Genomic DNA, 14926 nt, shown 5'->3' with positions numbered 1-14926 from the left:
GCACCAGCTCGTTGAATTCTTGCAGCAACTCTTTCACATTAGATGCTGGAGAGAGTAACTAAGTCCGTCTCACTTTTTTCCACATGTGTTCGGTAGTGTTCTCCTCCCCGCCCCCAACTCTCAGGGACAGAGAGAAGCCCCAAGGAAGCATTTGCCAGTGTCCACAATGTAAATACTCACACGTGACTAATTTCAAGCTACCAGTGGTTTGGCTCTGGGCATTCCTGGAAAATTTAACAATGGGCTCTCTCGCCAGCTGCTTGAACTGGCTCTGGTGCACCCGCCCACTGCTTGTCTTCATTCTCCCTCCCTCACCTTCTTTTGTTGTTTTGTTTATTTCATTTATTTTTTAAATTTTTTATTTATTTTTATTTTTATTTTTTTTTGAGCCAGAGTCTCACTCTGTCACCCAGGCTAGAGTGCTATGGCATCAGCCTAGCTCACAGCAACCTCAAACTCCTGGGCTCAAGTGATCCTCCTGCCTCAGCCTCCCGAGTAACTGGGACTACAGGCATGTGCCACCATGCCCGGCTAATTTTTTTTCCTATATATTTTTAGTTGTCCAGCTAATTTCTTTCTATTTTTTTAGTTGAGATGGGGTCTTGCTCTTGCTCAGGCTGGTCTCTAACTCCTGAGCTCAAACGATCCGCCCACCTCGGCCTCCCAGAGTGCTAGGATTACAGGCGAGAGCCTATAATAATATGGCCTATTTTATAATATTTTAAAGTAAACTTGTCTTGCAACCCCTGAGACCACTCTAAATTTTCAAGCGGGGAAAATGATCTTATAATTATCTTGTTTTGAGTTTTTTAAATTAAGGGATTTTTTTCTTGCCTCATACCTCACTTTTTATAGCTACTCAATTTTATTCTGTTTCTTAGAAATAAAATTTATCCTTATGCTGCCAGTGCATTTCCCTTTGTATGCAAAAAAAAAAGTTGTAGGGGAGGAAGAAACTTTTCTTTCTTTCTTTTTTTTTTTTTTTTTTTAGCTTGTACTGTTTATTTCCCAACACATCTATTGTTATGCAGCAAATCAGGGACCTAGACCCTGCAGCAGTAGGTGGGGTAGGGGGAATGTGGCCTTTACAAGGAGGAAGCCAGGACAATGGAGTGTCTCCTAGGAGCCTTCCAAAATAGACATGCTGGGATGTGTGGTCAGAGATGGGCAAAAAGGCAATAAAAGTAGCCTACTCCTGTCTCTTATTCTTCCTTTGCAATTGAGAGATAGATCTTAATTTTTTCAATATGTGGGGAAAATATAAGCTTTCTATTGATTTACAGTGATGCTCCAAACTTTTTTTCAGCCTGGGCCTTTCCTATTGTGTAACTTGGCCTCACAGATTAAATAACTCATCAACAATCAAGTAAATGCTACTGTGATGTACCCAGCACTGTGCTGAGTCCTAGGGACAAATTTAAGACTACGAAATAGTCTCCAACCTTAAGGTCCTTAGGTTTGGGATAGTTGTGTCTGGGGACCGAGTAGGACCACCGTGACCTTTTAAAGTCCATTTGCTCTGAGCACTCTACCTGTTGGGCTTTTCTCTTTTCTCCCCACCCCACCTCTCACTTGTCTCTCCCTCCCAGCAACCTTTTTCTACACTGGCCAATCCCACTCTGTCCTCCTTTATTTTCATTTTATTAAATTATGGCCTATCAAAACGAAACTGAGCATTAAAGATCATCCAGTTCTGTTTTTCAAAATAAAAAAAAAATTTTTTTTCCAAACCCTTTTCCCACAGAAAACCTTCCGTAAAACTCCCAAGACACAGAGCTGACCGAGTGGACTCGTTATGAAGAGCAAGACACGTTACCCACTCAGTCTTCAGCTGAGTAACCCCAGCCCCTGCCCCTAAAAGTTCTGAGGGTCCCTTGACAAAGACCTAAGGATCTGCAGCCTAAGCTAACCCCCTCAGGTGGCAAATGAGAAGGCTGAGGCCCAGAGAGGGGCAGCACATGGTTTCAAAATCTCCTGGCCATGAAGAATCCCCTTGAAGTCTAGAGGCTAAGTCATTCATTCCCAGTGGTTCCCAAACTGCCTTAGTTTGACAACATTCCAGCTGTCAGGACTGGAAATATTCTGCAGACTTTTCTACCTATGCTTAATTCCATCACTGGACCTTTCTTCAAGGACAGAGAGAAGGAGAAGGAAAAGACATAGGCCATGCTTCTGAAATTACGAGTGCAGCCACCTGGGCCCATCCTGGGCCTCCCCATGGCCATCTCAGAAGGTCTACCATACCGAGAAGGTACGCTGGCCAGTGTGGAAGAGTTAAACCATGCTCCCGTGAACAAAATGAGCTTTGTGGCTTCTGACATGACCGGGCACAGGGACAGGACAACTTGTTTTCTCTTCTGAGGGAGCAGCTTCATGCTGATGTGTCAGCTCCATGACTGTGCAAGGCCCTACTCCAGCCTCTCCCCTCCCCACTGTTGTAAGATACATTGTCAGGGCCGGCGCGGTGGCTCACGCCTGTAATCCTAGCACTCTGGGAGGCCGGGGTGGGCGGATGGTTTGAGCTCAGGAGTTCGAGACCAGCCTGAACAAGAGCGAGACCCCATCTCTACTAAAAATAGAAAGAAATTAGCTGGACAACTAAAAATATATAGAAAAAATTAGCTGAGCATGGTGGTGCATACCTGTAGTCCCAGCTACTCGGGAGGCTGAGGCAGAAGGATCACTTGAGCCTAGGAGTCTGAGGTTGCTGTGAGCTAGGCTGATGCCACGGCACTCTAGCCTGGGCAACAGAGTGAGACTCTGTCTCAAAAAAAAAAAAAAAAAAAAAAAAAGATACGTTGTCAGATGAACACTGTCTTCTCACTTTGTAATATAAAAATACAGACATTGGCCAGGCGCGGTGGCTCACGCCTGTAATCCTAGCACTCTGGGAGGCCGAGGTGGGCGGATCGTTTGAGCTCAGGAGTTCAAGACCAGCCTGAGCAAGAGTGAGACCCCACCTCTACTAAAAAAAAATAGAAAGAAATTATATGGACAGCTAAAAATATATATAGAAAAAATTAGCCGGGCATGGTGGCACATGCCTGTAGTCCCAGCTACTCGGGAGGCTGAGACAGGAGGATCGCTTGAGTTCAGGAGTTTGAGGTTGCTGTGAGCTAGGCTGACGCCACGGCACTCACTCTAGCCTGGGCAACAGAGTGAGACTCTGTCTCAAAAAAAAAAATAAAAATAAAAATAAAAATACAGACATTTACAAAGCTTCTCCTAACTTTTGAAAGTCAATACAATTAAAGCACAATGCATCTTAATTGCCAGCCCCCCCAACCCTGTGCAGAACAAATGGCAGCAGTCCTAAGTAAAATGAGTGCTGGCACCCACCTCAAAAAGGATGGGGAAGCCAAGCTGGGGTTTCTGTAAAAGTGCCCCAGACAAAATAGTTCGCACCTAAGATGCCTGATCCACCTAAAACTATTTTTATATCAATCATTTCCTCTATCTCACAATTTGCCTAGAAGCAGGGAGAAAGACAATTAATTCAATCTTTCTGGGGAAACAGACATCCAGCAATTGTATGTCAAGGAGCATAGGAGGAGTCAAAAAGCTATCTTAAAGGCTAACATCATCTTATCTTCATAACAATGAGGTTGTCTGGCTAAATGTTAATGGTTCAAATCCTGGCTCTGACACTTAATAGTCATGTGACATTGGATGAGATACTTGACCTCTGTCTGCTTTAGCATCTTTATTTGCAAAGTGGCTGATAATATGGAAGTACCTACTTCATAGCCTTCTCAAGGAATTAGAGTTACAACGTGTAAGAGCTAAGAACAGCACCAGCATATAGTAAGTACTCAATAACTTTGAGTTATTAGTATTTGTGTAGTGCTTTATGGTTTATGAAGCACTTCCACAGACATTATTATCTCTTGACTAGGATCCAGATCACTTGACTCTCAGCCCAGGCATTTGGAAAAAAATCAGATTATTGAGTAAGGTCCAGCATGCTTTACTGAACACTCCACAGAGGCTAGTCTACTAGGTGATGGTGTTTCCAGTCCAGTCCTGTCTTTTTGTTCCATGTCCTGCAAAAGTATTCTGCAAGGTCCCCAGGACATCCCCTCTGCTCTGGAGGAAGCTCCCACCCAGGAGGCATAAAGTTTCTTTCATCCTTTATACAGCAGGAGGCAGAATTATGCACATTGATGCTTAAGCTCCAGCTGTCTTATCTCCTTACTTCCAAACACCACTGAATATTCTTTAAAAAGCCAATTCTGGGCTCAGGGAATTAAGCTGTATCATTTCCCTTGGTAAAACCTTTAGACGCCTTATAAAGCAACATCAAAAAGCTACTCCATGAGTGCTGGTCATCATCCTTCCCCCATACTCTAAGCAGGGAAAGGGTGAGGGGCTCACATTTCTGCAATACCCAGTGTGCATAAGGCTAGGTTACCACGATCAGATCCCTCAAATGAGGAAATGGGGCTGTAGAGGGGAGAAGTAACTGCTCCAAGGCACCATAGTGGATAAAAGCTCTAGCCACGCACTTACCAGCTCTATGATCTTCCTCAATGTCTCTGAGCTGAATTTTCTCATCTGTAAAACTGGGATAATGATTGTACACATCCCACAGGGTCATTATAAAAATTCAATTACTTAATTCATTCATTATACTTAGCACAATGACTGGCACATACAAGAGCCCCATACATGTAAGGTTTTATTATCATTATTACCTAAAAAAGAGGATCAGCTAGGATTCACTCTGTGCTTCTTTCATTAAATCAAGTGGGGCCCTTGTCTCTGACTGAGGACAACGACTTTGTGTCCAAATGACAGTGCTTTAACATCCCCCAGCCAAGTTCATGGTGTGGGGCATGGGGCATGGGGCATGGTTATAACTATGACTTCCACCTTCTTTGCAGGGGGAGTTGTTTTGTCCAACCTACAATGCAATTCACTTATCATTACTGTGCAGTGGTGAGTCAGTCTTTCTTTGAATCCTTTTATTGAGAGGGTACTCATGAAAATCAGTCTATTCCATTTTGAACACCTCTTATAATCAGGAAGTGTCCTTTCTCTGTTCCTTTTCCCTCTCCCCTCCCAGCCCTTCCTTCCTCTCCTTCTCCTTCCTCCTTTCTTTTTCCCTTCCCTCTTCTCCTCTCTGCCCTGTCCCCTCCCTCCTCTCCTCTCCCCTCCCAGGTCCTGCCGGTGCAGAGAACCTGAGGTCCTGCTTTTCCCCTGAAGGCACTGTCCAGTCGCTGACCAGTCAGGAGAGCGTGGTCGGTCTTCAGTGTAGTCACTTAGCTGGCTGATGGGAACTCAGCTCCTCATGGTCCTAACAACCCTCTAGGCTTTTTAGAATCTTTCAGAAGCAAAACCTTTTTCCTGGGCCTTATGGCTTGGCCTTCTGGTCCATTAATGTCATCCATCGGTTCACTTGATTTCCATTATCAACCCCATCTTGAACCACATGAAACATGAAATGGGTTGATCTGGTGTCTTGAGCCCCGGCTGGGCCGATATGCAAGCCAAGGAGAGGGCTGGGGCACTAGGGGAACCGAAGCACGCAGGCAGCCTGCACTCGTTGAGATCCTCCGCCCTGGGCAGCTGGGCTCCAGCTTGTGCCTGGCCGCGAGCAGCCTGGGGCGGCGCTGCCGCTTTAAGAGAGGGGCGGGGCCCGGGTACTGGCAAGGCAGGGCCAGCCCACAGACTCCTTTTCCTTTTTGATCCATTCAAAAATTACTCATTGCAAATTCCCGGACTGCTAGGAGCGGAGAAGGAGGGGGGCGGAGGAGAGAGGGCTGCTGCGGGCGCAGTGCTGGGGGCATTCTGGAGCCGGGGCGGCTGACGGCCGGTCCCGTAGAAGCTGCTGGCCGCGCTCTGGCTCCAGTGGCCTCACCAGGAAGCGTCAGAGTCTCGACACGGGGAAGCTCGGAGCGCCGCCTCCGCCGCCGCCGCCGCCACCCGCCCGGCGCTCGGTCCCCGAGCCCCCTCCCCTGCCCCAGCCCGGACTCCCGCCTCCTTCCCGGACGATCCGGCTCGGGCGCCCTCCCGGCGATGGCTGGCCGCTGAGCCATGGCTCAGTACGGCCACCCCAGCCCGCTCGGCATGGCTGCGAGAGAGGAGCTGTACAGCAAAGTCACCCCCCGGAGGAACCGCCAGCAGCGCCCCGGCACCATCAAGCATGGATCGGCGCTGGACGTGCTCCTCTCCATGGGGTTCCCCAGAGCTCGCGCGTAAGTGGCCGGGTCGCAGCCCCGGGCGACCCCTCCTGCCCCGCGGCCGGCCCTCGGCTTCGCTCCGGCTCGCTTCCCCGCGCCTGGCTCCGGGGCGGCGCGCTCCCCGCTGCCCACGACCTGTTGGGGGCGAGATGGGCGCGCGGGCAGCCCGGGACTCATCTCCCGGCGGGTGTGCAGGAGAAGACGCGTCGCGGAAGCGCCGGGCTGGGGGCTCGCCTTGGGATGCCTAAAGCTGGGGTCGAGGGCACCAGATTCGAGTCCCGGATGGGGTGCCCGGCTCCCAGCTCCGGCGGGTGGAGCTAAGCTGTTCTCTCGCGCGCTCCCCGAGGTCTCCAGCGCCGACCCCCTGGGGAGGCGGGGCCCCACAGAGGACTCTGGCACCCTCTCTATCCTGAACGCTGGGCTGGCTTGGGATCCTCTGGTGGCTGGGAAACGACAAGGGACTGCGGGGCAGGGAGGCCGGAGCCCCTATTGCAGCCGCTTCCAGCTCCGGATGTCTGTCTCTGGTTCGGTCTCCCTCCGGAGTAGGAGGAGCGGGAGCGTGGGTGTTGCTGCGTGTTCACTGATAGGGAGGTGGAATGGGAAGGAGAAGCGATCCCTCCAGGGGACCTGGGTTCTCGTCAGTGGTGACGGCAGCGGAGAAATCTGTGGGTGCCTGAGAGTAAGGAGGGGGAGCCGTCCTCCATCCTTCTTCGTCTTGGAGAGTGGGATAGGGAAGGGCAGAGAGAGCGCAGGTGGCTGTCCCTGCAGCCTGCTGGGGAGAGGCCTGGTTGCCAACACAGGGCAGCAGCAGCAGGAGTCGTCTTAAGCCGGTCAACTCAAGTCTGAGGGGCTGGAACCCTGCCGAAGAGGAAGCCGAGGCCCGTGGCCAGGCTCTTCTCCCTAACGTTAATCCCTGGCCTGCAGATTTCTTAGGCCTGGGAGCCTGTGAGGGCGCAGCTTCTTTACACCTTCCAATTACATCACCAGAATAGGAGAGTTGGGCAAACTTTATCAGGAAGGGGCAAGTAAATGAAAGTCCTTTTTTTTTCCTCCCTCTTTCTTCAAGCGATAGCTTTAGGTCCCCCTTCCCCTGCCCCTGGAAAACCTTGTTTATTCTTTACTAACTTGGTTACAACCTCTTAATCAAAGCAGACCCTTGAATTTATCATTACCCAGCCTGTGGGACAGGTTGGAGCAGCCTTAGAAGGCTGCAAAAGGGACTGAGGGTTTGTGCCTCCCTCTGACTTCCAAACACTAGGGCTCCAGTTCCTGATGCCAGAATTACAGGGCGAAGTTGTGAGCTCGGCAGGGGTGTGTCAGGTGTGGATGCTGCAAGTTAGGTCCTTTGTGTGGATGATCAGTGTGTTAGCTCTCCTTAAAAACTGGAGGTAGGAACCAGGAAGTCAGCTGGGAAATGATGCAGAATTAGCATAGTTCCAGGCAACTGCCTTTTCTGAAATGAGGCCAACATGAAAGACCTAAATTGCTTAATTAAGGGAAGAAATACTTAACTGAACTCCTCAGACTATCATATTTGCTATTCAAACCGGCTTTAAGGGGACATCTTTTTTCATGCTCGGAGTCCAAGAGGCCTTGCCTATGTCCTGACAGATTAGTCTGATAGTCTAATTTGGGCTTGCTCCACCCCTGAGATCTCATAATAGCTGGCATGTATTGAGTACTTACTATATACTGTCCTTTTTTTTTTTTTTCTTAACTGATAGAACACAAACTGTGTCCTGTTCTAACCACTTTATGTTTATTACCCATTTTATCCTCCCAGTAACTCAATGAAGAAGGTACTATAGGCCCATTTTATAAATTGGAACACTGAGGTTTAGAAAGGTTATATAACTTGCTTAAGGTCACAACAGTAAGCAATGAAGTTGGGATTCAAACTCAGGCATTGTGTGTGCATAGCCCAGGCTGCACATCATCTAGAGCCAGGATGTAAATGATTTAATGTGGCTAAAATGCTTAGAACAGTTCTTGGCACATAGTGGGCGATCATTAAGTGTTAGCTACTCTATTACTTTCCTATGGCTGCTGTAACAAATGACGGCAAACTGGATGGCTTAAAACAACAGAAATTTATTCCTACAATTCTAGAGACCAGAAGTCCAAAATCAATATGGGCTGAAATCAAGGTGTCCACGGGGCAGTGCTCCCTCCTGGAGGCTGTAGGGAGGAATCTGTTCTATGCCTCTTCCAGCTTCCGGTGGGGACTGGTATTCTTTGGCTTGTGACTGCATCATTCCATTCTTTGCCTTCGTGTTGCTTTTTCCTCTCTCTGTGTCAGATGTCCATCTGCATGTCTCTTATAAAGATACATATGATTGTGGCTGGGCGTGGTGGCTCATGTGTGTAATCCCAGCACTCTGGGAGGCTGAGGTGGGAGGATCGTCTGAGCTCAGGAGTTTGAGACCAGCCTGAGCAAGAGCGAGACCCCGTCTCTACTAAAAAAAAAGAAAGAAAGAAAGAAAGAAAGAAATTAGCTGGATAACTAAAAATATATATAGAAAAAATATAACTGGGCGTGGTGGTGCATGCCTATAGTCCCAGCTCCTCGGGAGGCTGAGATAGGAGGATCGCTTGAGCCCAGGAGTTTGAGGTTGGTGTGAGCTAGGCTGACGCCACGACATTCTAGCCCAGGCAACAAAGACTCTGTCTCAAAAAAAAAAAAGGAAACATATGATTGTACTTAGGGTCCACTTGGAGAATCCAGCATAATCTCCCCCCATCTCAAGGTCCCTAACTTAATCTTATCTACAAAGTCCTTTTTTTTTTTTTTTACCAGATAAGGTAGCATTCATGGGTTCTAGGGATTAGGACAGGGATAGCCTTTGGGGAGTCATTATTTATCCTATCACAGCTACTATTATTATTATTACTGGTGCTACCACTTTTTACCAAAGAGGTAACAGAGACGAGGCCTGGAGGGAGCGAGGTTGGCTGTGTTGCTCAGTCTTTCTTAAACTCTCTGCCTCGAAGGGGGCCCAGCCCTCGAAGGTTGCCTGATCTAGTTGGACTCCCTGCCCTGGCCCGCTTCCCTCCTCTACCTCAACTCAGAAAGGCTGCTGCGGTTGGCCGTCCCCTTAATAACCTAACAGGCCAGTTGGAAGAGGGGCCGTCGGTGATTTCAGACAGCTGGCTTTTAACTTCATTTTGGGGAGCTGAAAAGAAAGAGAGCAAGGGCATCACATTTAGTTTATGAGAAGCCTCTTTCTTCAGCCTTAAGCCTAGCGGGTGGAGCATGACTCAAGTCCAGAGCAGGAAAGAGCAGTCATGGTCTCCTGGGTTCAGGAAGACTTGGATATGGTGCCTCAAGAGGGGATGACACAGTTGTCTCAAACCTGGCACTTTCGAGAGTGGCAGTATTTAGGGCTGTCAGCTCTGATTCCCCCTATGGGTGTAACTGGGTCTGTGTTACTCGGCAGCAAGAAGGGACACTTCAGCTGGGCTCTGGGTGGGCCAGCAGAGTGGGCCGAGGCCAGCAAGGCCAGGTCCCATTCCAACCCATGCTGTGCTGCGCTCCAGTCTCAGAAGGCACTGAACCCCACAGGGCCTTGCTGGCATCCTCTTAGGAGAACATGATTAATAAGTGCATGCTTGTTAAGTGCTTGACAGAGCTAAGAGGACCAGCGGCTGCAGGGCTGGCTCAGGAAGGGTGCCCTCAGGGTGTGTTCTCTCTAGCTCCTTACTCCCCCTGAACTAGGCTAGGTTTTTTCCATCCCACCATATGAACTTTGGTCCAACTTAGATGCTGCTGTAGCAGAATCTGCCACATGGAGAAGGGTGGAGAAGTGGTGATTTCAAGTGTGTGTGAGTGTGTGTGTGTGTTCACATACAAGTACAAGGAAAAGGAGGTGTTAGGGAGGCATCAGGAAGGAAACTTTCAAGGGGCCAAAATGGCCTATCCCTTCCTTTTTCTTTCTATGTCCGCTTACACTTCCCTGTTCCAAAAGTTCTAAAAATAAAGGTCCAGCTTCCTCTAGGCAAGTGAAGTTGGTCAGAGAGAAAAGGAAGAGTGTGTGTCAGGCAAAGGCCTGAGGAAGAAGAGGCCTCAGAGGTCAGGACGGAGGCCGAATCTAACACTGGAGAAGGCAGGCCAGGACTCTGATAAGAGCTGTCACTTTGCACAACCAGACTTGATGTCAGAGCGCTAACATCCCCCAGCTGAACTCTGCGGTCTCTGGGGAGAGACACTCTCATCGCTTCTGTAGCTCGGGGCCAACTCTGGGACTTGGAGCCAGCCACTGAATAATTGAATTTGAGGAGTCCTTGCTGATATAACTCGGACCTTTTTTTTTTTTTTTTTTTTAAATTTTTGAGGCCACCCGTGGCGTGAACCTTCTTTGTCTACAGCAAATGGCATTCAAATGTTTCCTAACAATTGAGAGAAAATAATCTTGGGAAGAACACTGCGGCAGGGGTCAGAGGTCCTGAGCTCTGGTCTAGCTTCTAACTAACATAGGAAGCTTCTAGGTCTTCCATTTAACCTTTTCCCCTCGATATCCTGATCAGCTTCTGTACAAGGCAGTATCTGTCATGTGTCACGGGCTTTGTGAAGACAAAGTGAGATAATGGACAGGGAAGGACTTTGGAAAGTGAAAAATAGAATCTGGACACAAGATGTTATTATGACATTATCGTGTTGGATTGGAAGGACAGAGAGGAGGGGAGACGGTGGTTGAGGTGTCTGGCAAGGAATTACACACACTATTGGCTTGTCCTTTGTTTCTACTGAGAATATGTGAACAATACTTAGCTAAAGATCAGGGTAGTGGCAGAAGGAAAGAGCTGGAATGAGCTCCTTCAACTTGGCGTGGACAGTCAGCTGTGTTAGCTATGCCTCACTGCCCAGAGATAAAAGCAGCTCAAAGTTGGCTGCACGAGGAGTTAAGAAGCATCGTGCAGAACCCGTGAATTAAAGTATCTGGTTTCTCTGGCTTTCTCTAGCTTACCTGTTGGTTGACATTGGATCTCGTGAAAGCACTTTGCCAACCCAGCATCTCTGAAATATAGCTGACTCCAGGGTGGGGGCTGCAGGGGCCTTGGATAGAAAGAGAAGAAAAACCAGAGCCTACTTGCAGCTGAAGGGCTCTTATAGATGGGCAGGGCAAGGAAGTGTCTATTCTACCTGCTGTGACCGGGCGCCCACCCAATACTCCCTTACATCTGTGTGTTATTGTACAGTTTAAAATTGCGCTCACATGCATTAGCTACCCCACAGCAGTCCTGTGAGGTGAAGCACACGATGTGTGCCTCGTTTTAAAGATGAGGACATTTGAGGCTCAGGGGGCTCAAGGACCTGCCCATGGTCACACAGTTGGTGCGTGGGGGCCATGTTGCCATAACAGCCTCAGGCTGAGACTGCAAGTCTCATGAACTTTCTAGGCTACACAGAGGTCCTGGTCAAAATAAGAAAGTCTTGACATGCTGTATTTTTAGCTTTGTTGAAGTTATGTACAATAACTAAACCAATTTAAAGACTGATGCATGTTGACAAACGAGTGTACCCGTGGGATCACTGCTGCAAAACACGGCACAGGCATCACCCCTAAAATTGCCCCTTTACAGTTAGTCGTCCCTCTGCTCCCAGCCCTGGGTGACCACCAGTCTGCTTTCCGTCACTGGATTAGTTTGCATTGTCTAGACCTGTATATAGGTGGAATCGTGCAGTGCATGCTCTTGTACCTGGTTTCTTCCTTCACCATAACACTTCTGAGACTCATCCTGCACGCATCAGTACTTTGTCTCTTTTTGTTGCTGAGCAGACCTTGAGGTATTTGGATAGTAGGGTAATCATAACCCCTTACACACAGCTTCTATGAAAATTCCCCCGGATGCCCTGATTTCTAATAATACTTGAGGCTTTTAGACCACTTTAGCGCGTACAAAGCAGATTCATGTAATAATCACTATCAGGTCTCAGACACTGATAATGTGATGAGGAAACTGAGATTCAGAAGATTAAGTGGTGCGAAATTGAAGGGCATCCTGCCTTATGGCTCTATCCTGTGGTTTTTGTCGCTGCCCTGCTCCCTGCCTTCTGCCAACTCAAACTCCAGCTGCCTTTCGGTGAGTGGACAGTAATTCTCAGAAACGAAAGCTTTGCTTTTCAGAGAGACAACAAACCTTGGGAATCGTGTCTCCTGCCAGCTTTGCAAAGTGCAGCTGCTGACGGCGTGGTGGTGCTGTCAGTGCCTCCCCCATCCCACAGGCATCGATGTGTGTTAAGGTGGTGTCCCTCTAGTTGGCATCCAGACACTGAAGAGCCCCCGTTGTTATCTGCCCTGTCCCTACTGCCCTGATAGACAGAAGCCTGAATTTGTGGCAGCTGTGCAGATGGCTTGGGTTTGAATCCCAGCTCTGCCCCTTACCAGCTGGGTCACCTTGGCTTAGCTGAACACGCTACGCCTCAGTTTTCCTGTCTGTAAAATACTGACAATGACAGTCCTTCCCTTGAAGAACCATTGTGAGGTCCAGCAAACAGTTGGAGAGTGCCTGGCATTCGCCAGATCTTCAGCAACGAGGTAGGAATTACTGCCACTCAAGCGGCGATGTTACTCCCCACGGCTCCTGATGTCTTCCGGTTCCTTGGTTGCCCTCCACTTTTGCGTTTCCCTGCTCCTCTCTGAGCTGTGGGCACAAAGTAGTGAGGGGGTTAGAGGCCAGCTGGTGCGTTGTCTCTCGATACTGCGTTCTGTTCCTGTGTACTCTCATTTGCTAGAGTGCCCGCAGGGGTGCCAGGGCTGGGTGGAAGCAACCCCAGAGCAGAACCAGTGCCGCCCAGGCTGCTGACTATAATAAATGGCTGGGGCTGGAGCTGTGAAGGGCTGCCATATGGTTGTCTTCTGATTACTCTCAAATGGAATCAGACTGCAGCCCTGGCGGCTGGGGGTTGGTGGGGGAGAGAAAGAGAAAGAGAGAAAGAGAAAAGCGCTCCAGAACGGATCGTCCCTGCACTGTGACGGGCACAGCCCCAAGCAGGATGCAGAGTGAGTGTTCAGCGAATGAGATGCCTGCAGTCCTCACCAGACTGAACACTCTGGTCTTCTTCATGGGAGCATTCTCCCAGGGGCCACTGGGTACTTGCCTAAAGGCTTATGAGAGAATCTCTGGCTTTTCTCTTTTCCCTAAAGGACGGGTGGAGTCCTGGACCCTTGCCAGCGACTCAGAGTATGGGATAGGTGATCCCTTTCTTGTTCCGTCTTGCTCACATCCCCATTGTCCTGATGTCTTTGGAGTCATGCTCTTTGCCACCTACTGTTTATGAGGATGAGGTCTATGGTGAAGTGTCCTAGATGAACATGCAGAAACTGAGCTCTTCCTGTGTGCACGGCATCCTACTACGTTCTGTGCACTCCTCAGGAGGAAAAGGCAAACGTCAAGTTTTACCACCTGGCTCTCTGAAGCCAGCCGCTCTCCCAGGCTGGCTACAGATCCTTCACAGGGACCCTCCAAGAAGTAGATCTGCCTTTTCTAGGCTCGGGTGGACGAAGGCTTATAGATATTCCAAAGGCTCTGGATTCTGTTCCCAGCCCACCGGTAGCTGGTGGTAACACACCATGGGAGCAAACTAGGTCTACCTTTCTTGCAGATCCTGGCTTTGTGCTCTCACCGTACTCTCCTCTATTGGCTGCTAGGACTCACATACATCCCTTTCCTTCCCAGGCCTCAGTGGTCTTAACTGTAAAAGGGATTGAAGTCAAGCACCTCTAAGGTTGCTTTGCAATTCTGGTGACTTCAGGGTGACATGGACAAGTGTTTTGGAACAGCACAAGGATGCTTTCACTGCTTTGTGTGTGCTTCTCTGTTCCAGAGCATTTGGCGTTTCTGTTTTTGTTTTTATTTGTTTTTTCGAAGTGCTTTATTGTCAAATTCTTCTTCTCTTCCTTTAAAGAAAACTCTTCAGGACCGTTGATATTCTAGAGAGTAAATAAACAGAAAGAAAGAAAGATACGAGGCAATTACAACGGTGGGGAGTCATTTAACTAGGAGGCATTAGTATAATTTTCAAATTGGTACATAATGTGCTTTCTTGCAAAATATAACCAAAGTGCTAGTTGAATAAGAGAGGAGGTTAGTGCCTTGAGCCCAGCACCTGGGGCAAATACATGGCTCATGGGCACCTTTTTCATTAAAGGGACATCTTCCCTTCTGCAGAGTCACCCGCTGTTCGTGTAACACTTCCCGTTGTGGTGTTCCCTCGCCCCTGTGGAAGCATAAACATTCTTGTACATAAAGCAACCGTGGCCGTGCGCTCCGCCAGGACCTTGGCTGTTCCCACACAGAGCGGGAAGCTGAAAGATGCACCGCCGTGGCAGCTCACAGCAGTCCGGAAAGTGCCAAGGGGAAGCTGACAGCACAGATGGCCAGGGGCAGCCCAGAGCTTCCAATTTCTTTCAGGTTTTGTTGGATGAACCTTCTCCGTGAGTCAGGTAGCGGGATTGTTTAGAATCCTACTTCCGGGTAGACCGTGCCCCACTCAAAAATATTTACCGAGAGCATTCGTTTTCTAAATGTTTATGCTTTTAGCTTGGGTAGGAAGCACTTAGAGGGTAGGAAAGAAATCTGCCTCCGTGGCTGCGTTTGTGTACAGTCAGTTTAAACACACACAAACGCACGCGCAGGGTCGCTGGGGCTCTCAGCCGGTGGCATCTGCACTGCCGTTTCTGAATCCACCTCTCCTTAAACTGCACGCCTGCCGCCCCCTCTCCTCGTTTTGCCTAATGGGACTT

The 14926-nt window shown here is 49.0% G+C and overlaps 1 protein-coding gene across 1 annotated transcript in view; it reads left to right on the top strand.

Annotated features, from left to right (window-relative positions):
* The first annotated feature begins 6145 nt into the window (after window positions 1-6145).
* Window positions 6146-14926, top strand: part of UBASH3B (ubiquitin associated and SH3 domain containing B) — a 131816-nt gene continuing 123035 nt past the window's right edge. The window contains exon 1 of the mRNA XM_069468806.1: window positions 6146-6197. Coding sequence (XP_069324907.1) covers window positions 6146-6197 — 52 coding nt within the window. The remainder of the gene's footprint in view (window positions 6198-14926) is intronic.

The sequence above is a fragment of the Eulemur rufifrons genome, chromosome 6 (genome assembly GCF_041146395.1).
Source record: "Eulemur rufifrons isolate Redbay chromosome 6, OSU_ERuf_1, whole genome shotgun sequence".
NCBI lineage: Eukaryota > Metazoa > Chordata > Mammalia > Primates > Lemuridae > Eulemur > Eulemur rufifrons.
The sequence above is the reverse complement of the archived record's forward strand: the minus strand, read 5'-3'. Positions and strand labels throughout refer to the sequence as shown.